General features: G+C 42.5%; 2 protein-coding genes, 1 long non-coding RNA gene and 1 other non-coding gene across 7 annotated transcripts in view; 2 read left to right on the forward strand and 2 right to left on the reverse strand.

The window, feature by feature from the left end:
* The window catches only part of LCP2 (lymphocyte cytosolic protein 2), a 45173-nt gene extending 30944 nt beyond the window's left edge, over positions 1 to 14229 (forward strand). For both annotated transcript variants that reach the window (XM_014730530.3, XM_001503196.7), the window contains exons 11-21: positions 91 to 116; positions 219 to 238; positions 343 to 450; positions 1842 to 1872; positions 4110 to 4122; positions 4813 to 4942; positions 6362 to 6411; positions 9459 to 9553; positions 10146 to 10223; positions 11764 to 11919; positions 13499 to 14229. In XM_014730530.3, the coding sequence (XP_014586016.1) occupies positions 91 to 116; positions 219 to 238; positions 343 to 450; positions 1842 to 1872; positions 4110 to 4122; positions 4813 to 4942; positions 6362 to 6411; positions 9459 to 9553; positions 10146 to 10223; positions 11764 to 11919; positions 13499 to 13621 (830 nt within the window). In that variant the 3' untranslated portion in view covers positions 13622 to 14229. The remainder of the gene's footprint in view (positions 1 to 90; positions 117 to 218; positions 239 to 342; positions 451 to 1841; positions 1873 to 4109; positions 4123 to 4812; positions 4943 to 6361; positions 6412 to 9458; positions 9554 to 10145; positions 10224 to 11763; positions 11920 to 13498) is intronic.
* Positions 14230 to 16043: 1814 nt separating this feature from the next.
* On the reverse strand, positions 16044 to 23328 carry C14H5orf58 (chromosome 14 C5orf58 homolog). 3 transcript variants are annotated; one of them, XM_023617263.2, is made up of 4 exons: positions 23167 to 23328; positions 22086 to 22160; positions 21236 to 21323; positions 16044 to 16308 (listed from the first exon to the last, which is right to left on the reverse strand). In XM_023617263.2, exons 3-4 carry the CDS (start codon positions 21321 to 21323, stop codon positions 16157 to 16159), a joined length of 240 nt encoding a protein of 79 aa, XP_023473031.1. In that variant the 5' UTR covers positions 22086 to 22160; positions 23167 to 23328; the 3' UTR covers positions 16044 to 16156. The 3 variants fall into 3 exon arrangements, with proteins under 3 accessions (XP_023473031.1, XP_014586017.1, XP_014586018.1); XM_014730531.3 differs by having other exon boundaries at positions 23121 to 23207; XM_014730532.3 differs by lacking the exons at positions 22086 to 22160; positions 23167 to 23328 and adding an exon at positions 21902 to 22027.
* LOC138917442 (uncharacterized) lies at positions 22710 to 24371 on the forward strand. The gene is made up of 2 exons (XR_011425472.1): positions 22710 to 23261; positions 23686 to 24371. It is a non-coding gene; the product is annotated as an uncharacterized lncRNA (long non-coding RNA).
* MIR9161 (microRNA mir-9161) lies at positions 22975 to 23093 on the reverse strand. Its single transcript, NR_128235.1, has one exon. It is a non-coding gene; the product is annotated as a microRNA mir-9161 (primary transcript).
* Positions 24372 to 24766: the final 395 nt, after the last annotated feature.

Below are 24766 nucleotides of genomic sequence, written 5' to 3' on the forward strand. Positions count from 1 at the left end.
TTCACAGTTTCATCAAACTATGGTTTAATGCCTTCTGCTCAGCTGATAAAGCCCTGAATTCAAGCCCTGTCTGCTATTTGTCCTTTACAGGAAAGAAACCGGCACTTTCTGAGAAGGTAAGCTGTTCCCCTGCTTCATTTGCATTTTTGTTTTTTCTGGATCTTTACTCTTTGAAAAGTGCTGAGGACACTCACACGTGCTCTCTTGCTCTCTTGCAGCCCTTGGCCCTGGCAGGAAGGTAAGCGCTCTGCTGTGTCTGTGCGAGGGGTCGCGGTCTATGCTCTAGACCTCTGTGGGGAAGTTAAGGTTGTTTCTCACACACCGTTTCTCTCGACTCTGCAGGCCTCTCGGGGAGCATTTACCCAAGATACAAAAGCCTCCTTTACCACCAACCGCGGAAAGACACGACAGAAGTAGCCCCCTGCTAGCGAAGAAGCCACCTGTGCCAAAGTAACTGTCTTCTGTTGTTTGCACTTGTCGTTCAGAGTGGGTGACAGGAACAACCGGCCTGGTGTTAGCTCAACGTAGGAACTGAAATCCTGGGAGCTCCCGGTGGGAGTGGGCTGGTTGCTGCTGAGGCTTGAGGAACGTTCAGGCTTCTCAGGTGGGAGGTAAAGTAGCTGGGTCCCTTTGAAGAAAATGGCAAGCTAGTGAAGAAAGGAGCAGAGAGATGCTTCGTCGGGTGTATGGGAATGACCATCGTTTGTGGAGACCTTACCCTCAACCAGTCAGATTTGTGGTTGCGTTTTCCTGCCGTCGCAGACCGTGGGGACTGTAGCTTCCATTTTATATTTCCAAACAGGCAGCGAAGAGGAAATAATTAGGGGAGGTTTTGAGGTCACTGCGAGTGTCTTCCTCACTGCTCAACCACATTTTATGAAGGCAGAATCCTGAGGTCTGCTCCAATATGTCTGACTTTCCCATAGTCTTTTGGGGCCTATTTGCCAAAAGGCACAAATGCGTCTGGGCTCAGGCCCAACCCCTCTACTCACGGAGGACATAACCAAGGCTTCTGTTGGTCTCACCTATATAACCAGGATTCCTCACTCTGGCCCTTGCTCGGCTGGTGTGAGGGCTAGGTCAGGGCCAGGGCTAGGGTGTGCCAAAAAAGCCCTAGTAATGAAATTAATATTTTAATGGACTATTTTAAAAAAATCAAAATGAATGCAAAAAATATCGTAACGAACTAAACACCAAAATTTTAAATAAACACAGGATGAGATGATGACACATGAAGCATCCAACAGATAGGAGGCATTCAACAAACTGTCCTCACGTTCCTCTCTCCGAGGAGAATGTGCTGCCGCCCAGGCGTACGGCTGCCTGCCAGAGCGCCAAGGCAGCTGTCACCAAATCTGTTTGACTAGCTCGTGCATCTGGGCAAAGTCCAAAGCAGCAGCACTTTCCAACTGTCTTCCCTTCACACGAAGGGCCAGCCCTGAGACAGGGGTTTTAAAACATCGGCACAGGAGAGCATTGTCTGGAATGTTTTCATTTGCTTGGAGAAGCACCTACTCAGTGAAATTTAATAGCTACTAAAGACTGAGTTTGCTGACTAAACCTTTTCTTTCTCTATATATGTGATCATTTGCTGCAGTAGCTAAACCAAACAGAGGTTTGACTTGCTCAGCTCAAAGTGGTGACAGAACCTTGAGTCACCAGCGACGACTCCCTTCTGCTGCCTCTCTGCTTTCCTGCACGGCTTTTTTGCTTCTCATTTTACCCTGGCTTGTTGGTTTCCATATCTTGTTATTAGATTAAGTAAAACTATCTATATTCTGAGGCCAGCTCTTTGAAACTCTTCACGCTCACTTCTTTTTCTTTGCCCTAATTCACTGCAGGCATGGATGGGGACCAGACAGAAGAGAGAATGTAAGTATGAAATGTCGTTTGGTGAATGCTTAGCACGGGGAAAACAGTGCAGGCTCCATGAGGTCGGGGCTCCATCTGTCTCGGCCTTCACTGAAGGCCAGTACTGGGAGCAAGGCCAACACAGAGTAGGCACTTGAATATTGGTGCCTGTTGGGGCCTCCATCTTTCCCTCCTGGCCACCGTGCTGCACTGATTAGCTCCAGTCTCTCTGAGAGCTCCCCAGGTGACTGGATTAATCACAGCCCCTACCAGGTGGTAATTAGCAAGGTAAAGGGGCAGTGGGTGGAGGGGAGGATAAACTGAGGGATGCCCAAGAGTGTGGGCTTCACAGCAAAGTTTCCAAGGCCTCTGTTTTGTTTTTTAATACCGCCACATCCTGAAAAAGAGGGGAAATAGGATTTATTGAATGCCTATTATGTGCATTTTTCCAAGCTAGCTGTTTTTGTGTGACCAACTGTTTGCCTGGGACTTGGCCGGTTTTAGCACTGAAAACCTCATGTCCCAGGTACGCTGTCAGTTTCAGGCAAATCAGGACCAGGACAGTTGGTCACCCCTAGCTTTACACATTTTGCATTTAATGACCCTATGAGGAATTGTTTCTCTTTTACTAAGAGGAAATTGAAGCTCAGAAGAGGTAAGGTACTCACTGCAAGTTGCACAGCTAGTAAGTAGTCTGGATGGGAGTCCGGGCTGTCTGACTTCCTCTACACTGTAAGCCCTCCGAAGACCATCACACCCTGCCCTGTTCGAGGGCTCAGCCCACAAATGCCTGCTGTTTCCGTAGCTCTGTGCTAGATGCTGTGCTTGTTCAGATGAAGCACTAAGATGTGATGGAGACAGGAAAACCCACATCCAACAAGCTGAACAGCATACAATCACAGAATAAACTATAGAGGTGAAGGGAAAAAAGTGATCCATGGGGCTCAAGGAGCCAGGGGTGACTTCTTAGAGGAGGTGAGATTTGTAATGGTCATTGAATGATGGGGAGGACACAGAATAGTCACCTTAAGAGAAAGCCTGGGTGCATTCCAGCCTCAGGGATGTCCTGAGCAAAGGCAGGTGAGGGCAATGCCCCTGGAGCCTTTTGGGACAGGAGGACAGCAGGTTGGCTGCAGAGTCATAGGGACAAAAAGGAAGCAAGGTGCTTGAAAGCTTGAAAGCAAGGGTAATATCACATTCCTGAGGTTCCCAGTCTCTGGATGTGTTGATGCTTCTGGCATGAGAATCCTCCGGGAGTCATATATTCTTGAACCAAAGGGGACATAGTTGCAACGGTGTTAAAGAGCAATTTCGTTGTGGGGATGCCCTGAGCCCATGTGCGGTTATGGATGCAGCCCTTTGCTGGCACTCCCATTTGGCCAATTGGGATGAATGATTCTGGCTATGATCCTTCTCGCCTTATCTCAATGGCAGGACTAATGACAGCTGATTTTTATTAAGGACTCAATATGTACCAGGCACATCCAGTAACTAATTTCATCCTCAAAACAACACTTTAAGGAAAGGGCTCTTTCATCACCACCGTGCTAACCTAGTCCAGGTTGGCAGTTTTGATCTACTAATCGATGGTGAAATCATTTTTGCCTCTCCACCATCATTTCTTATCTGAGGAGTAAAGCAAATAGTCCCTGCTTTACCTATTCCACAAGGTTGCCCTGAAGATAAATTTTCTGAGCCATGCAGACACAGCTTGTAAATCACGTTATAAATAAGTAAGGCTTTCAAGGGGAGTGTCCATTGCAAAGCAGAATCCAAAAGGCTGAGCTTTGGGTCAGACAGATTGGGGCTTGATCTGTTTCTGTAACCATTAGCAAGTTAGGAGTCGTTCCTGAGCAGTATGTTCCCATTTGTAAAATCAGGATGTTAAATTCTTGAATGATTTCTCGGGCGATTGGATGAAATATCATATATGAATCTTTTTGGTGCACAGTAGATATTGTCACTATTGCTGTATCTTTGGGCCCTTTTAGGCACCTCAGAACCTATTTTATGCTCACGAGAGTCTCAGGTTGGAGTGTCTTAGATGGTTGTATGTATTAAGGAATCATAATACAGAAATCATAAACAGTAGAACCGTTAGCAGGTTCCACTGTTCTCTGCAGTGTATTCGTTATGGAGACACACACAACTGCTAAAGAAAGAAACAGAGACATTTATGTGACGAGAATTGTATGTCTTCTTTTAAGAACTGTGTTTTGATGATAGGTTAATAGCTTTTTTTTCCTTCCCCTTACCAGGATGAAGATGATGGTATGTTCAGAAAAGCTTCCTTACAACTTATACCTCATTCCTTCATTTTTCTGCTTGGGCATTCCAATGGAATTATTTAGTACAGAAACCCCATAGGATCAATGATAATTGTTCAATTAATGTTAAATGGACATACATCAGGTGGTATGCTGCATAACTATAATAAAATGGAATTATTTGGCTGGGTTACCAAAGGGAACTGTTAAGTTCCTGTGTAACAGTGCAAACGACTTAAGAGTACAGCGAAGTTAAACACTGCACGTGCGGTTCGACAGAAAACATGCTAATACTTATGCCCTCTAATGTATGTGGGTAAAGGATCAGAACTGCAGATGAATGAGATAGCATAAAAGTTGGCTCTCATAAAACAAAACCAAACTTGTGAATCATTTCTGAAACTCACATGGTTTCCAATTGACAATTTTCTGCCAAGTTAGCAGTTCAAAAATGAAAAAAATGTGTATTACAGAGAATGATATGAAACGGTATCATTTTAAAAATGCATTCTAAGGTGGTGAATCCTCTAGAAAAACCTTGGGGGTGGAGTTTCATCCTACCACTTCTTAATTACATTTGATCTTTTGTATCTCCCTTTAGATTAGCTATTTCTAGCCAGGGAGCAGTTCTGGAATGTTCCTTGTGACACTTGGATGCTGACAATCACCTTTATTTTTTTCTTCTCCCCCACAGTGCATCAGAGACCTTTGCCCCAGCCGGCACTGCTCCCCATGAGCTCCAACACTTTTCCTTCAAGATCTGCCAAGCCATCACCCAAGCACTCCCTCCCATCATCTCACATGCCCGGAGCATTCTCAGAAAGGTTTGCGGCAAGATCCCTAAAACTGAGCTAATGCCAGATGGGTTGAGGAAGAAAGAAAGGAGCCAGTGGTAGTAGAGTCAGAACATTTTGGGTCTTAAGAAACAAAACCAAGCTGAGCATAAAGAACCACACACGTTAATCCACTGCTGTCCTCTGAGTCTGTGCTTGGGGTCGGAGGGGTACAGAACTGACTGCTCCGTGGGTGCCCCAGAAAGAATGGACCCTTTGGCAAGAAATGGGGAATGTTTTCACTTTGTGAGTTAAAACAAACAAACAAACACTCAAGAAACCTAATTAATTTAAGGACTTGGAGTTCACCCAGCATCTTGGATGGGTAGAAGGAGAAAACATCCCTTGCACTTAGCAGGTGCTAAGCATTCACTGCACAGGCTCTGTTTTCTCAATAGCAATAGTGTTTCTCAGGACCCATGATGAGGCTCTCCAGAGCAGCGGCACAAACAGTGGACAGACTCAGGTCATTTCTCCCTAAACAAGCCCAGAGGCTGCCTCCTGGTGACCTCCAAGGCCTCCAGCCCTTCGGGCTCATTCTCTCCTTTACTAGCCAAAGGGAGATGCCCAGTCCCCAACCTAAATATGGGAGAAAACTCGACCACCAGCATGATCCCTGTGCCCCTGCCAAATATCTGGAAGAATTCTCAAAATTTTTCATTTTCCCTGGGTGCCTCTTGCTCTGATTTTCTACGGCTTCTCATTCTTCCAGCTCTTTTTCTTCTTCTGCCATTTTCTCATGCTGCTTCACCCCACACTGGGCCCCAGCCCTATCCTTCATTCTTGCAAAATACCACTCAGTGAGACTGCTGAGCAGAGCAGAATTGTACGGGAGGTTTGGGCTGATGGCTGGGGGGATTGCTGCTCAGCAGGGAGCAGACAGCATTTCAGGGCCCCCCACAGGCCCTGCCTCTACCACCCTGTCCCTGCAGGCACTGTTTCTGTCTGATGCAGTGCCACCTAGCCCTCTGTTCCTCATCCACGCTACCCTCTCCTTGTAGACAGACCAGTAGGCCCTGGGATTCACTACTCCAAACAACATGCACATTAATATATTCTCAAAATATATTTTCAAAAGAGAAGTCTCTCCCCAGAGGGCTTCTGCCAGTCTCCAAACTCAAAGGCCTCAAATTGCAGCCAACCCTTTAGAGTAACTTTTAAATGTCATTAACACAGATTTTTCATTTTTGCGCTTGTGAAGCTTGTTAGACTTTGGGATGGTCCATCTTGGGACAGTAGTGAAATATGTCCCATTAGTCCCTTCTCTTTGCCCAGCCCCACGGTGTCAGGGAGGGGTGGGAAGTACTAACAGAGGAAATAGCATTTGCAGTCCAGTTTCCCCCACCCAGCCTCCCCATCTGGCCCCTTCACCCCAAACCAACTTCAAACCCGTTCTGTTTGTCTCCGCAGTAACAGCAGTTTTCCGCAGAGCGCCTCCCTGCCGCCATACTTCTCTCAAGGTTCGTCCTCTGGGCTCTGGGGACCCCCTCCAGGCAACATGCCTTCATGACTGGGTTACCAACCTGTCCCAAACCCTCTTGGCCAAGGTTTTGTTTCCTAAAAAGCATCTGACTTCCTCATTCAGCACCTAATTCAGTTTCTTCAGTGTGCTGTTGGGATGATAGGGTACCACATAAAACAACACACACACACACACACACACACACACACTTCTTTGGGAAGGCGGCCTTGGCCGTAACCTTCCCACATAGCACTTTTTGTGCCTGCTGTTTTTATATGGCGCTCAGGGCAGTGCTTGGCTTTCTCTGTAGTTTTAGGTTTCTATAATGAATCTATCTGTGAGTTGTGAGTTGGGGAGCATGTTTGAAATACAGATTAAGAGAATCCAACTCCCAAGGCTCTAATTCAGTAAGTCTGGGTGAGGACCTCCATTTTTAATAATAGCTCCTCTGGGTGTCCATGATAAGGATTTGCTGAGAGTGTTCTCAAAGTTTTACGTGCATACAAATCACCTGGGAATTGTTCAAAGTAGAGATTCTAATTCAGTGGGTCTGAGGTGGGACCTGAGAGTCTGCATTTCCAGCAAGTTCCCATGTGCTGCTGGTATTGTTGGTCCATGACCACTCTGAGTAGCAGCAAAGGTGTACAAGGTAGGACTAGACTGTGATTATTTTTCATCCTTAAAGTGGGTGAGTGGCATATGGTAGGCACTTTTAAAATGTTTGTTGAATGACTGAATGTCTAATGACTGTGGAAAGTTACCCAACTCTGCTAAATAGAGTTTTCCCAAGCCAGGAAACTGGCCAAGTTTTGCCAGATTTTCTGCTATTCTTTTCAGGAAAAACTAGAAATATGGCTTTTAATGTGACATTATCTGATTTGTAAAGGTTGACTTAAAATTTTTAAAAATGCCATAAGGAACAAACCAAACACATTTCTGCAGTCATGGTCCACGTGCAGGAACATGAGTGTGTGTTATAAATAGAAAACTACATTAGTAAGTTTGGATTGTAGCTCAGGAGTAAACACTTTTCTCAGGAGCACTTCTTACATCCCGTGTACGTGTGAAATCCACCGTTCTCAATGATTCCCGAGCATTTGAGGGGATAGTGTGCGTATCCACTCCATGGTTCCCACAGTTGCCCTCACAACCGTCCATTTTCCACAGTGTCCACAACTCACTGTGTCCTATGAACCCACATTGTAGTACCTGCCTGACCCCTGCAGGCATCTGAGCTCCAGCCGCTTCACTTACAGCAATGTCTCCCAAATTGAGTTCCACAGACCCCTGGTTTAAGCGCTGGTGATGGGATTATTAATACAAACAGTTGGTTAATTCTTCCTTGGAATACTACTGTCATCAAAATTGATCCTTTTTCCCCTGAGACTGCCCAGAGCCCCGCTCCTCAGTCTTCTCCACTGGCTGCTTTAACATGGGGAAGGTAAAGGCTGTGTTGCGTATTGTCCAGAAACCTGTCCCAGCTCCCTTGAGGATCAGATAGTAAGGGTGGTGGGCGACTGCAATATAAAGGAGTATGTTGTCTGTCGTGCATAGCGACTTCATGGTACTGGCCTGTAGATGCAGAAGCAGAAGAGAATGATATCTCAACTCTAAAATGGCATGCAGTATAGGCCTTGGTTATATGACTTTGCTATGTGGTTAGATTTCACTACTTCCACAAACATTATAAAAGTGCCTGCCATGGTCGTCTGCAAAGGTGAGGTCAGGGAAGGGCTCTTCAGGTACTGGGAGCCTTCAGAAGGAAGATCAGCAGCTCAGGCCAGGCTGACCTGCTTATTTGGAAACAGTGAATGTCATCGTAAATAATCCTGGTGACACGGTTTAGGAGACTGCAGCCCTTCCCAGGTTACCCTCCTCTCAGTGGCATGGCAGGCAGTTTGCCGCTTGTGCATAGTGTAGATGGAGTAACAACTCCACTACAGAACCGCCTGGAGTGCTTGTTAGATGCAGATTCCCGGGCTCTGGGCAATTCAAAGGCCCCCAGAGATTCTTATTTATGCAGAGTAATGTTTGGGAACCACAGGTTCAAGTCCTGGCCCTGCCAGTAAGAGCACACAATTTGTTTAGGCTCTCTGAGCCTCTATTTCCTCATGTTAAAAAAAAAGATACTACCCACCTGTGGTGTTGCTGCGAGGATTACAGGTAGCACGCATAGGTGCCTTACTCAAGGCCCGGACAGAGTGGTGCTGGATAAATATTTGTTGTATAAATGAATGAATGATACATGAACAATTAAGAGAACACTCAGCTCACAGAACTTTTCAGTTTTTAACAGCTGTTCTGGCACACAGAAAACAGCCTTGGCATCACACCGTTCCTGAGATGAGGAAACACCCTCTCTCAGAAAGTCTCAGGGAACTGTAACCAAGAAAGGAAAGCGTTAGAGTGGGTGAGACACAAGTGCTGGCTACTCTATAGGAACACGGCAAAGACTTCCTGATCCATCAGATAGTTGGTAGGTCCTTCTATGTGAGTTGAACACTTCTGCCTCTTTAGAAAATTTACTAAAGAACAGCAGGTAGCAAATTCTGATTTTAAAAGTTAACAATATTCTCAAGGTGATTTCACCTTGTCTTGGGTAACTTGTGTTTTTTTTGTGAAAACAATGAGAACATAATTACCTTCATTACTCCGTTGTCACCACATCAGCGGTTGGGAATCCATTCTGGGTGTGTTGGAGTCTATGAAAGATCTGTCCCTTGAATATTCTTTTTGATGATCATATTAAAATGACTGTGACTTTTTCATCAATGGATCTAGTCACTTTATATTATGTAACATGCACATTTAAGAAACCACTCAAATTTGTGGTACTGCTCTGAAAATTTCATTGGCATGGCTACAGAGTAACAGGCTGAGCAGCCCTTTGGTTTTGAGCAGGTGAAAATTATTTTGAAGCTATGGTTTCTTGAAATGTTAATTTCTGGGAACAATTGCAAGGGCATTCTGGGGGGAAAATGTGTTATGACAGAAGTGAAAAATGGCTTACAGTAAATTAACTTTCAAAATGCTTTACTTTTGAAGGTCCTAGCAACAGACCACCACCCAGAGCTGAAGGCAGGAACTTTTCCTTGCCAGTTCCAAACAAACCTCGGCCACCATCCCCCGGAGAAGAAGAGGTAATAAAGATATGTTCGCATTTGATTTTTCTCCCCAGCAAACGACTCATCAGAAACTCCCATTGAATGCTCTTTTGTAATTTTATCTTCTATTAAGTTAAAAAAATTAAGGGTAGGATCCAGATGAAAAATAATATGTTCTTTTTCCTTGGTGTTCTTTCAGACTCTTCCAATGGCAAATGTGTATTTTGCATTAAACAATGAGAAAAAATAATCCTATTTTTCATCTGTTTCCCAGCTTATGACCTTGACTAAGTCACTTAACTGATCCTTAAGACAGTTTTTTTCATTAAGTATATTATGCTAAACTGAAGAAATTATTACATCTATTTCCTAATTAGAAGTTCCATTATAAAAGGAATGCTTATGCCAGCTACCTTTGCAACCAGTGTCATGACAAAAAGCAGTTCACACAAAATACCTTCTATTTAGCTCCACCTGAATGATTCTATATTCAAATTAAGAAAACAAATGTTTCAAATCTCATGGAATTGAGGTGGCGATTTACGGAAATGATGACTTGAAGGCTGTTCTTTTCACTTACATATGTAACTGCAAAATTTATTCAGTTTTTAAAAATTTACGTTTTCAGAATTCATTAAATGAAGAGTGGTACGTTTCTTATATTACCCGACCAGAGGCAGAAGCTGCTCTCAGAAGGATAAACCAGGTACTGTGCTAAAGTTTATTTTTAAGTAGTTATAAATATTAACGGAAGGAGAAAAAGACAATTGACTTTTATGGAGTCCCAATTATAGGCTAGGAATTCTACTAGGTGCCATTTGTGTTCATGCTGTTATACCAAGGGGACCCATTAGTGCCAGCTTCACAACCACCAGCATCCACAGCAATGATTCCTAGGACCCTGGGAAAAATCGAAAATAAGGTAGTCATTGGGCTGGCAGAATCTTAGGAGATTTAATTAACGAAAAAGGTCCGTCTTGTTACAGAAATCACACAGTCAAAAGGAGACTCTCTTTTCCCCAAATTTCCAACATCTTATTGATTCCGTCTTCCTCTTAATACACAGTTGCCATCCACATCCATGTGAAGGGAACCGTATCAAGAGAGACAGCAGCAACTTTTTGCCCTTTCCCGTAGAAATTTCTGGCTATCCTTTAATATTATAAGGTCTTGACCAGATTTCCTGCCGTCCTGTGCTTAACCTTAACCTTAAATCTGTACATCAGAAAGGAGAAAGCCAAGATCCTTCATCTTTCACATCTCAAGTCTACAACAGTAGTTCTCAACCTTAGCTGCATATTTAAATCGCCTGGGGAGCTTTAAAAAATTCTAATTCCTGGGTCTCACCTACAGAGGTTCCAGTTTAATTAGTCAGGGGCGCTGTGTGTGCTCTGGGAGTCTTCAGAATTCCCCAAGTGATTCTAAAGTGAAGCCAAGGCTGTGAATCACTGGTCCGTAGGTATATTTGTTCAACAGAGATGTTCTGACAGGAATTTACTCGACTAACTTGGAATAAAAAGAACAAAGGAAAGCCATTATTGCAGATCAATGGCTATCTAAAGCCATCCTGATTTAATAGAAGGGTGCAGGATAAACATGTCCTTCCTAATTAATTCTATTTTAATATTAGATCTTGACAGTATTAATATTATGTAGCAATAATTTATGGAATGAAATTTTAAAGTGCAGGATAAATCACAACATTGTTTGGGTAAATATCAGAAAAAAGGGTGATGAGAACACAGACAGTCCATATTCAATTCTGTTCAGCTCTTTGATGATGAAACATTCTAGCTGGAGAGCATGAGGTTTTAAAATGGGTGAATTTCATAGGCATTTGGGTGTTTTCTGACTTTGGCTGTGGGAAGTAAGAGTTAGGGAATTAGCACCCAGAAGCAGGACGATCTATCTTTAGTTAACCAATAGTCCTTATTTTACCTGGCTACTTACCCACTCAACCACCTATTTTTTGTTTTATTACTGAATGAAAAAGAGATTCCTTTTTAATGGAGAGACTTCAAAGAGGTCTCTTTGAAATTTGGAAATTTCTCTGATACAATCTCTGCTGCCTCTTTCTACAACCAAGAAATCCATGACACGGGACTGTGGCTGTCTGGGGAACTAAATGCTCACTGACTTGTCAGCTGGTAGGTTTCCAGATCCCGAGAGGCTTGTCTACTGCTCTTACAGGCAACACAAATATTGACTTTTACTGCTCTCGTAATAACAAGAATTTATCCTTTTAGGATGGCACTTTTCTGGTTAGAGACAGCTCTAAAAAAACAATAACCAATCCGTATGTCCTCATGGTGTTGTACAAAGATAAAGTCTACAACATCCAGATCCGTTATCAGGAGGAAAACCAAGTTTACTTGTTGGGAACTGGACTCCGAGGGAAAGAGGTAGGAACTTGCAGTTGTAAAGTTTCCCCTAATTCTCTATTTATGCCTCTCTGTGTACCTACCCACATGGAACCTTGCTGTAACATTCTTTGGGGGTCTATACCTTAGAATTAAATCACATTAATGAAGCCTTTCATTTACTGGAAGAAAACAAAACAAAATGTTAAGGGTAGCTATCTCTGCCACAGAGTCTAACTTTCTTAGAGTTTTTATTCCAAATAGTCTAAAATCATGTGTATAATTTTTAAAATAAAAAAAGTTAACATTTAAATGTTTTTAAAAACCCAATTAGATAGTTTCAAAGGCATCTATCTTTCACCTTTGTGACGTAACTTTAATGTAAGATTGCAGCATATTTGTAAGGCTGTATTTTAAATCAACATCTGGAAAAGGGGAAATGATAGCATTCTTGTTGTGATGATTCTTTAGCTACTTGTGTCAACTCTTACTAAAAATGGAGGTTTGGCCAATGAAGGTGGCCAAACTGCCAAAAACATTTTCCTTTGTTGGGCCAAGGTTTAGACTAGTCACTTTCTGGGTGGTCATCAGAACTGGTGTGAAGGAAACCTTTCAGGGCTGCTTTTGCAAAAGAAACTAACAGCTAAACTTAATGCCTCAAACATGTTCTTCAAGTTCAAAGTTCCAGGAGGAGGATCAGCTGAATCAAACATTTTCCAGAATGAGAACAAGCTCACCTATAACTTCTACTTCACTTCAAAAATTTTAAAGTTATGATCATGTAAACGAGTAGAAGAACAAATGATTTTGGTCAAATGTTTCAATCACTGGTTAGGTGTGTATAGAGCTGCACAGGTCCTAAAGAAGCAGAGATGTCCGCCATCCAGGATTTCTGCCATTCCAGTATGGTAAAAACACAAGTACAAACCACTCATTGCAGCTGCCCTGGTGGGAACACCTAGCAGAGTAGTCCTGGAGGAAGTGCACAACCCTGTCTACGGTACCAAGGTGATTCTGACCTATATCTAGAAGGATGGCTGGGGGTTTTCCCAGGCTGGCCATCAGAGATAGGGTGATGCAGGCAGTGGATGCCAAGACTTGGCTGAAGAGCCCTTTTGAGTGTTGAAGTGGCAGTGGGGCACAGCAGAGAGATATCATGAAGGAACTATTGTGCCATGCTATGGATATCACCTCCAGACACTGGGGGCACCATCTGAATTCCTGATTCCTTGTATCTCCACACACCACTAGTGATTGAGAGTGAAATAGGGATACAGAAACCAAAACCAAACCCACAAACAGAGCAATCCTAAGGCAAGGCTATCATAATTAGACTCCCTATGTATATATATGACCCCCATATGAAGTTAAAATACATGTATCTATATATATATAACTATATATATGTCTTTTATCCACGGTTTGTTGGATGTTGGTGAGGAATTTTTTTTTCAAAGTTCTATAGCAGAAATCATTAAAATATTTGCCAAATTTTACATATATTTTTTCCAACAAGCCTCCTAACTTTAAGACGTAGGATACTATGAGGTAAATAAACTGAGGGTGAAATTCATGCTACCCATTCCAATGTTGATTATCTCCCTCTTTCTGACTCTTTCAGGACTTTTTGTCTGTGTCAGATATTATCGACTACTTCAGGAAAATGCCACTTCTGCTCATTGATGGGAAAAACCGAGGCTCCAGATACCAGTGCACATTAACGCACGCTGCAGGTTATCCCTAGCAAGTTAGCCAAGCAAATGAACCTTCCTCTTGCCTCTGTTGCCAGCATGGGAAGATCAGTCACCCTTGGCAAATGGACAAACACCTAGGACTGAATCAAACTCTTCAACATGAACACAAGGGTTTTGTCCTTTTGCTTAAAAATGTGTTTGAAATGAAGACTGTCAAATATCCCATAATTTATTTATTCTTCTTCACTGTTTGTAAAGTGCATGAGCAATAATGTTCACACAGTCTAAGAGTGCACTGTAATAAGTCATATCAAATATATGTATTTTTGAATACCCATTTCAAAGTACAGTAGCTTACACAGCTAAAGAAATATTTTGGGGAAAGTATAAAAACACTTAATAACAGTTTTTGCTATCACATAAAACTGAATTTTTTTAATAGCCAAACCTTTGTCAGTCAGAGGCAATCATCAGTTTTATACATATAATTTGAAAATTACTAAAATTCACTTTCTCAGCAGAATTTAAGAGGCTTTAACGATATTTCATCTTTTATTTGGTGTTTTTTGCTAGGGGGATTTTTGTGTACTTTTTTATGAAAAGATAATGCATGTTGGGATAACTTCCTGGGATTAAAATTAATTTGCCTTTTGCTTTACTTTTGGGTTTCTAAAACAACTTTATTGACTTTACTTTTTAGTCCTATTATTATATTTTTATTTCAAAGCACATTTAAGCTACAAATACCAAAAAACCCCCAAAACATTTTAAGTTCATCACATCCTGACACCCACATCCCACCTCCTCTACACCCCACCCAACTCCAAAACATTTCAAGTGATGCCGATTTTACCAAAGTCTTCCTGGGAAGACGAAAGAGCAATGTGTATACACGGAAAATTTTGATCTGACTTTCTGATTAGATACCTTTCTTCTATCTCTTTTTATCCCCCTTGACAACTCTGTCACAAAGCCCTTCTCCTCATCCTTCCCAAAAAGGCTTTATAAATCCAGCAAAGCAATTCAGCTCTCTCCTTGGTTTTATGTATCTCACTTAAAAAGTAGTAGGCATTTCAAAAAGCAAAAACCCAGCCTTCAGTGGTGCTTCAGGGTGTCCCGCTTTGGGCCCTGGGCTGTTATTCCACAATTTTTATTAGTAACAAAAATTGTTGGCTTCTCTGCTTAATCTACAAGTTTTCTGGGTGTCAAAGAATATCTTGCATCTTCACTTTCATGAGCTAATAGAGAGAACACTGGAAGGGATCTTGGAAGTCACTGATTTAAAACTGACAGCTAAGATGAGTAATGTGGAGACTTTTAACCAATGATGATAAAAATGCTGTTTCACAAAACTTCATCCTTACAAACCAGAAGTTCTCAATTTACAGCCCAGAACTTGGGAATTCTAAAGCTGAAAAACCTGCTTTGACTTATATGTTTATTCAAGAGGATATTCAACAAGCATTTATTGAGTGTTAAACACTAAGTTAGGTGCCAGCTAGTGAGGACAGCAACACTACCCGTTCTGTTATGGACTGAGCTGACCTTGTGTCTTGCTTCATGGTATTCTATCTTTTGTGTTCAAAAATATCTAAAATGAAGGGCATGGTAGATTTTAAAGCAACTATCTGGTAGTGAATCATGTTTACGAGGCAAATCAAAGCCTATTATTTTAAGTCTCCTTTGGTGGAAAGGGACTGAAATTATAAAGTTTTAGGATAAAGGTATCCTGAAACTAAACATGACTTAAGTCGGTGGTGAGTATCTAACGTTTTCATGCCTAGCACGCTTTTTCCCCTTCTTCAGGCCATGGTAACTCCATTCTTCTAACGGGACTTCTCCTTTGGCCACAGACCTGGCATATGACCCCAGCCTCACCAATCACAGTTGCTTAGGACCCTGTTCAGGGATAAACATCTTAACCAAATCTAGGCCGATCAGGGTCTTTCTCTGGAATGTTAAACACAGAGGCTGAGACAGAAGATCTCTTTTTCCTCTGGTATCCCCAAAAGTTAATGTTGTACACCTGGAGGTGTCTGCTGCCATGCCTCTACTCCCTTCTACCTGCCCTTTGGAGGAAACCAGTCTATAACAGGAGCGGATGAGGCCAATGCACAGAAACAGAATCAAGATAGAGACATCAGATGAATTAGTGGAGTCCCTAAAATTTACTCCAACCATGGACTTCCAAGTCACACAACCCAATAAATGCTCGAGCTGACTTGAGTTGTTTTTGGCACTTGCTACCAAGAGAGATCTGATTAATACAAAATCAAACCATCCATTTATAATTCAGTAACTCTCTTTCAACTTGAGCCAAATTCAAGCATAAGGTAAAGGATAAGCAACGCCCCATGGTCAATTTCCTATGTCATACTCTTGCTATTGGTGAAATAAATTAGCCATTCTTTTTAACATTAAAACAGTAATAAAACAGCCTTCAAGAACATGAAATGACTATATACAACTCAATATATTTTCATTTTGTTTTTTATTATATTAAACATATTAGTAAACTCAATTCTCCCAGATGTTTGTTAATTCAACAATAAATAGTTATAAATTCACAACAAACAAATAAGAAATCAGAGAGAAGAACTGTTAGAAGAAAGGGATACATCTGATATTTTAGATTCTTCAGAGAGGAGGTTGGTTGTTTCTGTTTCCTTTAAGGCATCCATCTTCACAGGATGACTAAAGTGTAGGGTAAGATCACAAAGCAGTACCTCGGAGAGCTCTTTGCAAAACAAAATAATAGAAGATACTATATTGTAGCACATATGTCACAGATGACCACTATTACTTTCAGTAGCTATTTCCTAATTCTTAATTTTCTTTTGATTATTGATCAAACCACAATTTAGGTCGTTTTGACGTCAAAGTCAAATTTATGTACTACAAAATAAGCACGACATAAAAATTTACTAGAAGGGCTCTTCAGCCCAACTTGTCAGCTATCTTACTAAAGTGCAACTTGATTTATGCAAATTCGATTTATACTTTAACTTACTATTTTTATCTGCTCTACATCTACACAGTATATAGCATCTATAGAATAGGTCTATGAGGCATGTTACAAAAACTAGCAGTTCCTATCTCCCAGAGGCAACTACTTTTTTTTTTTAGCTCATTTTGTTGTTCTTGTTTTGTGTGTCTGAGTTTTTTTGTTTTTTTGCAGGGGTTGTTATTACCTCCATATCTCTAAATGACATGCATATTTTATTTTTTCAATTTTAGGTATTATCTATCTGCTTCTGACTACAGAGGATTAAGATATAGCTCTTTTCACTCCCCGTACCCCCTTCCACTCCCCTAATATACTTGAGTACAATTTTTTGCTATCTCAATATTTAATGTTTAAAAATTTTTAATTATATAAATATTCTTCACAGCTGAGTCTTGCAGTATGACATTTCCCTTCTCGCAAGCTACTGCCCAACCACAGTTAGGAATTTTCTTTTTTCATTGCTTCATTATCACAAATATATCCCAAATTTCTCCCAGTTGGGTCAATCTCCTCTCCGTATAGTCAAGTGCCTTAGCTATTCTATTGTTCAAAGTCTCTCCTCTCCTAGAGCCTTCTGATCTGCTCTAGTCTGGACTGATTGCTCTCTAGGACTGCGGTACAGTTCACATCTTGGGAACTCCCTTCACCATTATCCCAGGGACTCCTTTCACTGCTCCCTTGTGCGGAGTATGCTTTTTCCAGAATCTCAGGTATTTCTCTTTTTGATTGCTCCCTTGTTTGGTGGAATACAACCTCAGTAACTTCCTGAGGGGGGAAAAACTATATGTCTGAAAATGTCACTCTCTACACCAATGCTTAATAGATTGATTGACTATAGAAATCTAGGTTGGAAAAGATGTTTCTTCAGATTTCCAAAGGCATTACTGCATTTTCTTCTAGCTTTCAGTGTTGCTACTGAGAATTTTCATATGATTCTAACTATTAATTGTTGTTTCTCTTTTGAAGCTTTAAGGATCTTTTTGTTTTTCCAGTGTTCTGAAATTTCATAGTATTGTACTTTTATATAGGCCTTTTTTCATCCATTGTGTTGGGCTCTTTCACTGTAAAAACTCAGACCCTTCAACTCTGGAAAATTTTTCTCAGATTATTTCTTTAAAGAATTCCTTTCCGTCCATTGTCTATGTTCTTTCTTTGTAACACTCCTATTTATTGGATGTTATATTTCCTTGACTGATCTTGTTATTTTTTCTCTCTAAAACTTTCCCTCTCTGCTTTTTTGCTCTACGCTTTAAAGGATTTTCTTCATTTTATCTCTAAATCCTTCTATAGGGTTTATTTCTATTGTCACGCCTTTAATTTCCAAGAGTTCCCTTTTATTCTCTATTTTTTTTACAGTTTCACATTCCTTTTTCATGGACATAGCATCATCTCTTCTCTGTGGATATTAATGATAGTTTCTTAGAGATTTCATTTCCCTTCATAGTTTCTGTTTCTTCCTCATTGACTGAAATCTGTTTGTTTGTCTCTGCTTTTCATTTTAGATGCTATCCTCAAATACCAGTTGCGCCATAGTTGTCTGCTCATATTTAAGACTACGGCACTAAAAAGCAGCTCTATGCCCATGGTAGTCTACGTTGTGGGGTGATCTGGCTGGGTATTTTGTTGGGGGAACCTCTGCTATCAGCATCTTTAGGTCTTTTCTCTTAAGCACGTCAGATTCCTGAAAGAAAAATCTGCTTGAGGGTATAAATCTGGCTGCCAATGTTTTGTAGCCAAGTGGGAAAAGAAAGCTGTAGGTCTTATAATTTAGTAGGTAACCTTTGTCTTAATACCCTTGTTTTTAGTACAGTACTTTTTCCCTCAACTTGTGGCTTAGTGGCTCTAGGCCAGAGATCCCTTGTTTTACCCTGTCAGGGAATAAATCTCAAGTGTTCTATCACAAAGGAGAAACAGTTGCCCAGTTATACAGAGAAGGGAAGAGAACTCAGGGGTCTACAACTTCTTAAACAAACACTAAACCAGTCCTCCTGTTCTTAGCCTCACCTTCACCTCCAATTCTAGAGGATTCTGGTGCCACCATATGTTGAGTCTTTGGGGCTATTTCTTGGGTTTACCCAGCCAGCTCATGGTTCAGATTTTTGGACTTTAGGGTTCAGACTTCTCTGTTTGCTTCCATTTACTTTCTTGTTGTTAACTCTCTTTGAGAGCTCTTTGTCTAGTGAATTTTTATCTCTTTAAAATCACTTTAAATTTAAATCTCAAGTTTACCACTGACTTGAGATAATTGTACGACCTTGGTAAAGTTAGTTAACCTCTTCATGTCTGTTTCTGTATCTGTAAATGCCAATGATAATATTTCCTACCTCACAGGGTTGTCATGACAATTGAGTCCATTGAGTCCATTTATGTAGAGTTCTTGGAAGAGTATCTGGCTTACAGTAAATGTTCTAAGTGTTAAATATAGACATTACTATTTTAGGGAGGATGTGAGTGTTCATTTAATATTCCATGTTTACCAGAAGTCTAGCCTCCCAGTCTAGCTCTACAAGTCCCTTGTATCCTATCTGCCTGCCCTACCCCACAACTTTTCAGGAACACATATATCATATTTATCATTTCTATTTTACTTCATGAAAGAATAATCCCCAAACTAGAACAGTGAGACAATCAAGTTTGGGAGGAATCTAAAGCTTCTCCAATTGTTTTAAATGAGTGCAAGCATCCAGAATCAATTATTCATTTAATAAACATTTTCTAAGAACCTAATATATCAAGGCACTGTGTTAAGTGTTAGGAATACCCTTAAGGAGCTTACAGTTGAGCAGGAATAGGAAAAGTAAGTAAACAAGAAATTACAACACAGTGTAACAAGTGATATGAAAAGGTGGAAGAGAGAACATGTTGGCTTAAAAAAAGTTTTCCAATATAAGTAACTGACTAATAAGTAGCAGTTAACCTGGGGGGGTGCAGGTTGGGGGGCAGCAGTGGGCATTTCAGGAGACGCATGTGTTAAGGCACAAACACAAAAAAGAGCAAATGTGTAGATATGCAAATGGTTCAGTATGGCTGGAACATAGAACTTGCAGGTCAAAAAAGAGCAAGAGACTGGAGAGGTAGGCAGGGGCCTGATGGCAAGAGGTCTTATAGTCCATTCTAGGAGGTTTGTACTTTATCCTGAGGACAATGGTGAGCCGATGAGGGGTTTCAGAAGATTTACATTTTAGAAAGATAATCCTTGCTATAGTGCTGACATTGGTTTTGAGAGATCACGAATTAAGCAAAGCTAATCAGATTTCTTTACATCAGACTCCTCAGTGCCTTTGTTAATATGTACAATGAATCTGTGAGAGAAATATATATCACTTCCCAAACTTATTTGGCCATAAGAACGTGGACTTTGTTTTTACTGCACAGCATCTATTAACATCTCTTGAGACAAGAGGGTTCACAGATCAAAATCTAGAAAATGCTGCCACAGGGAAAATACAAAAAGTATATGGTGCCTAACTAACAGCCACTCCCCTCTCCTTGGTGGCACCATTTGATTTCATGTGAGGTGCTCCTCTCCCCAGGGCCAGCAGTAAGTCCTGACTGGTCCAAACCAGTCTTGGCAACCCCACTCCCCTTGGCAGTGGCTGCTGAAGGCATATGCATGTGATGCAAATCTGGCCAATGAAAGGAAGGGGAAGCGTGCTGGAGGGATCTGGGGAAAGGCTTACATAAAGAGCCACAGGCAGAGACAGTGTCTGTATATGGCCATGTCTGCAGTTAATGATCATGAGAAGGGATAAACAAAATGAACATAACACAGTAGAAAAATAGAACCTGGGACCCAATGAAGCCTTTAAAACTGAATTAACTTTAGGGCTGCCCTCCTTTGGATCTTGTTATTTTCCTTATCCTATAAATCATGTTAAGTTGGTGTTTTGCTGCTTGCAGGAAGGCCCCATAACGGACACAAATGCTATCTTCACATGTCCAAGAGTTGTCATAAAAAGAGTAACTACACATTCAGTGTAGTTTTCATGGTTAGAAATAGGACCAGTGGGTGGAAAGATAGGGGAACAGCTTTCAGCTAGTCCATAAGGAGGAACTCTCTAAAATGGAGTAGGTTAACTGTGGGAAGGGAGTTCCCCAACATAGGAAATGTTTGGTTAGGGGTAGATTATCCCTAGAAATATTCCACCTGGAAATTTTACTTGCCTGGATAAAACAGAATGTATCTGTGAGGTGAGTAGCTAAACATCATGACTTAGCAGGTCTAACCTTACTCTACGAATCTGTATAAAACGAAGAACTCTTAACTCACAGAATCAAACTTATATTTTTAATTTGTAAAGAACCTTAGAAGCTCAGCAAAGATTAATGGATAAAGACACTGAACTTTGAGAATGTGACCCTGTCATGTAATAGTTTGTTGAAGGGAAGGAAGGGAAGTAAATTTAGAGAGGACAGTAAGACAACAAAAGCTTGTTAGCTTCAGGGATGGGCATTCAAGTCAGCTAACTAATGCTCAAATGTAATTTATCTTCAGAGATCTAGTTCATATTACAGTGTAAACATTTCTTAAGAAATACAAAAATCCTAATTAGTGGGCAAAATTCAGTTACACCCCAGCAGCAGCACAAATTGGTTCCACCTGTTTATTGTATAACAGTAATACACAAACATTTTAGTTTATCCATTTCACACTTACCTTTCATCTTCTCTAACTCCAAAGAAATTGTGTTGATGTTTTTAATTATGGCTTCCACGTTCAGCTTATGCTCAGAAACATTAAACATCTGATTTTAAAAGAGAAACAAAAACAACGTACAAATCAGAAGTGTTTATGTATACTTTTAAAATACTTAAGTTTTAATATTTCTAAAAGAAAGATCTGTCATTTCAAAACTGAAATAACTGTGAAATAGTCTTTATAAACGAAGAGAATTCCAGCACAAGAAGGCATCAACTTGTCAATATTCTTCCAACTGAAAACACCTCCAACTGGGCCTCTCAGGACGAGGTTTCTTCTCTAACCAAACCACATCCACAAGATGGGGCCCTTACACGGAAATGCAGGCGCCCCCTTTTCGGGGAGCCTCAGCACTGAGAAACTCCTGGAACGTGCAGCAATCGGGGAAGGTCTTCCCTAATTTTGTTCGTGCAAGTCAGTGTCTAACTCATCCTTGAACGACGGGGTTCATACAAAATTTCTTTAAGTACGCAGTAAAACTCAAGATAAGATTCAATTACAACTAATTGCCTAAGAGGATGGCAACACGGCCGCTTCTACTCTAGCTTTGGGAGTCCGGGCAACACACTTTTTAATTCTGGTTAACGGAAATGTGGAATCAACCCGGCACCGCGTTACACGTACCGTGCACGTTTTTAACCAACCGCGTCGAGACAAATACACAGAGGGGGTCCCCAGAAACTGAGCTCAGCCCTCCAGATCTCTCCCGATGCCTCGAGACAGAGACCGCAGTCAGCCCACGCAGCTCCAGCACTGCGGAGCGCGGGCAGTCACCGTCCGGCCGCTGGTCCCAAACAAGGAAACCAACCTTAGTCAACTTCTTGCCTCGGCCTTCTCCTGAGTGGGGGAATCTATCCTAGTTCTCTCACTCACTTCGGAGCCGCTGTAAAAGAAAGAAAACTTTTTTCCCTGACAATGAATAAAAGAGGGAACAGGGAACGGCAGTCCCCTTTCTGGGTTGGGGATGGCGCACCAGGAGATTCCGTTCGAGGGGAAAGGAAAGATGATGCCAAACAAAGGAGGTGGGGTGGGGATGGTGGAACCGAAAAACTCTAAAATAGAGGAATGAATGTAAAAAAAAACCAAAACAAAAAAACCAAACCCCAAGACAGGGGTAGAAACCAAATGGAGAGAGAAATGCCCCAGAAAGCTGACGCTCCCCACTCTGGGGTCTGGCCACCTGGGGCCCGCGACTGCCCACGGCGGGTGGGTGGGCTCAGGCGGCAGAGCGGGGCGGGAGGGGCCAGAGCCGCATGCGCCTGCCCCAGGGCGCCGGGCGGGCCAGGGCTCAGGGAGGACAGGCCGGACTGCCCTTGCCCAGGAGTGAGGCGAGCAGGCGGCTGCGGGCAAAGGGAATGGTGGGGTCAGAGGCCAAGGTCTCCCAGGCCGAGGGCACGAACCCGGCCACGAGGCGCGCCCGGGCTCGTGACCCCTCCTTCCCGGCCCGACGGCGCCCCGAGGAGCCCCCGTCTTCGAGCCCGGGGTTCAACCCGCCCGCCCAACCGCGCGTGGCCTGAAGATCCGAGCCTGAGGCAGCCTCGAAGTTTCCACAGTCCTCAGGCTCCCAACCCGGATCAGAACATGGTAAGACGCGCTCAGCGTGGCCCCGGCCTGCGGACGACCACCGTCGCTGCCTGGACCCACCCAGCCAACCGCCCTCTCGCCGCCTGACCCAAACGGCCGGGCCCTACCGACGCCATGAGCAGCCCCGGCCCCGGGGAACGCAGGCCAGGCGACCTAGAGGCCCGTCTGCCGGGCGGCTGAAGACGGGGCCTGAGGTGGCCTGGAAAAGTCAAGTCCTCGCCCACCCCAACCGCATTAGGATCATTTAAAACCGAGTAACCTTGGCCTGCCTTCGACCCCACATCCATGACCGTGTCAGGACCCACCTGGCCAACGGTCACCGAACTTCTGACCATGAAGTGGGGTGAGCAGCAGGGAAAGCAAGACTGCGCTTCCTGATTGGCCAGCTTGTCCGCCTAGTGTATCCTGGGAGTTGTAGTCCTAGGCAAGGGCCCAGCGGAGAAAGTTCTAGATGCCAGGCTGAAAGTGACAGGTCCAGCGTCGTGGGCTGAGAGGGAGGGCAGGGAAGGTGATGACACTCCCTGCCTATTATGTGTTGGGTGCTGTGCTACGAGCTTTACCGCCCTTATCTGCATTAATTTTCGCGGTGTAGGCATGTGGATAGGCCAGACTCTGGACTAAAACTGCTTGGATTTGGATCCTGTTCTGCACTTGTTTAGCTATAGCGATGCTGGGAAGCGGTTGGATCTTTCAGCGTCCAAATGTCCTCATCTGTCATATGGGTCTAGTGTTCTTTTGAGGGTTAAGTGAGATAATGCATCAAAGGGCCTTGGCAGATGATGTGCCCAATTAATGTTGGCTATCATTCCTATAAATTTTTACAGTAAAAAACGAGTAAAAATGAGTGGAGAGATGTACGCTGGTTTCTTGCCAAGTGGAGAAGCTGGGATTCAAGCCATCTTTGCTGGATTCCAAGAGGAATCCCCGCCACTGCAACCTCTGGGGCTGACGCAGACACTGTTCTTGGTGCCCCGGGGAATTGCCTTCCGCTGAGTGAGGAGCACAGACCTCCAGCATCAGGTTCTACGCCACTCTTTGTCTTCTCTAAGCCTCCCCTGCAACACACACCAGCCTCCTGAGCCCGTCCTTCCCTGTAAAGCACATGGCCTGTTTATTTTAGATCCAACAACCTTCAGTTTAACGCTGGAATTTGTTGTCTGATGCAGAGTTAGATAGATGAAGAGGGGCACAGGAGAACTGAGCTTCAGTCCTAAGGATAGCTAGCTGTGTAATCATGGAAAAGGTGCCTTCGTGTGCCTGAACTGCAGTTTTCCTCATCAGTTTCCTCATGGGGGATGGGCTAGATCAGTGTCTCCTAAGTGTCACTCATTATTGGGCCACTTTGATGACTGGTAGTCCTAACTGTGTACCACCTATATTATTATTACCTTAATATTTTAAATTTACTTTCCTTTAAAATTTCAATCTTCTTAAAATCCTTATATCACCAATGTAAATGGAATAAAATATAAACAGAAGGTAATAGAAAAAATAAAGACAATGAAAAGAGTATTTTTTCTTTTTTGGCCCTGAGCTAATATCTGTTGCCAATCGTTTTTTCTTTTTCCTTCTTCTCCCCAAAGCCCCCCAGTACATAGTTGTATATTCCAGTTGTGGGTCCTTCTGGGTCTGCTGTGTGGGACCCTGTCTCAGCGTGGCCTGATGCAGTGGTGCTAGGCTGTGCCCAGCATCCAGACCGGTGAAACCTGGGCCACCGAAGCGGAGTGTGCAAACGTAACCTCTCGGCCCCAGAGCCGGCCCCTAAAACAGTATTTTTAATCATCTAGATATTCTTGCCTCTTAATGGCAATGGTCTTGCAGCCCGAATTTCTTTGTTAAAATGGGTTCTTATTAAGTGTTAAACAAGTGCTAAACCGAGACTTTCTTCTTGATATAATCAACAGA

This window comes from Equus caballus, chromosome 14 (genome assembly GCF_041296265.1).
Source record: "Equus caballus isolate H_3958 breed thoroughbred chromosome 14, TB-T2T, whole genome shotgun sequence".
In the NCBI taxonomy this organism is placed as follows: Eukaryota; Metazoa; Chordata; class Mammalia; order Perissodactyla; family Equidae; genus Equus; species Equus caballus.

What these genes read in the sequence shown, in the direction of transcription:
- C14H5orf58 (XM_023617263.2), bottom strand. Translation starts at nt 21,323, where the DNA reads ATGTTTAATGTTTCTGAGCATAAGCTGAACGTGGAAGCCATAATTAAA. An exon ending in GGAGTTAGAGAAGATGAAAG is followed by an intron (nt 16,309 to 21,235) that starts GTAAGTGTGAAA and finishes TGTTTTGCAAAG; the next exon opens with AGCTCTCCGAGGTACTGCTT.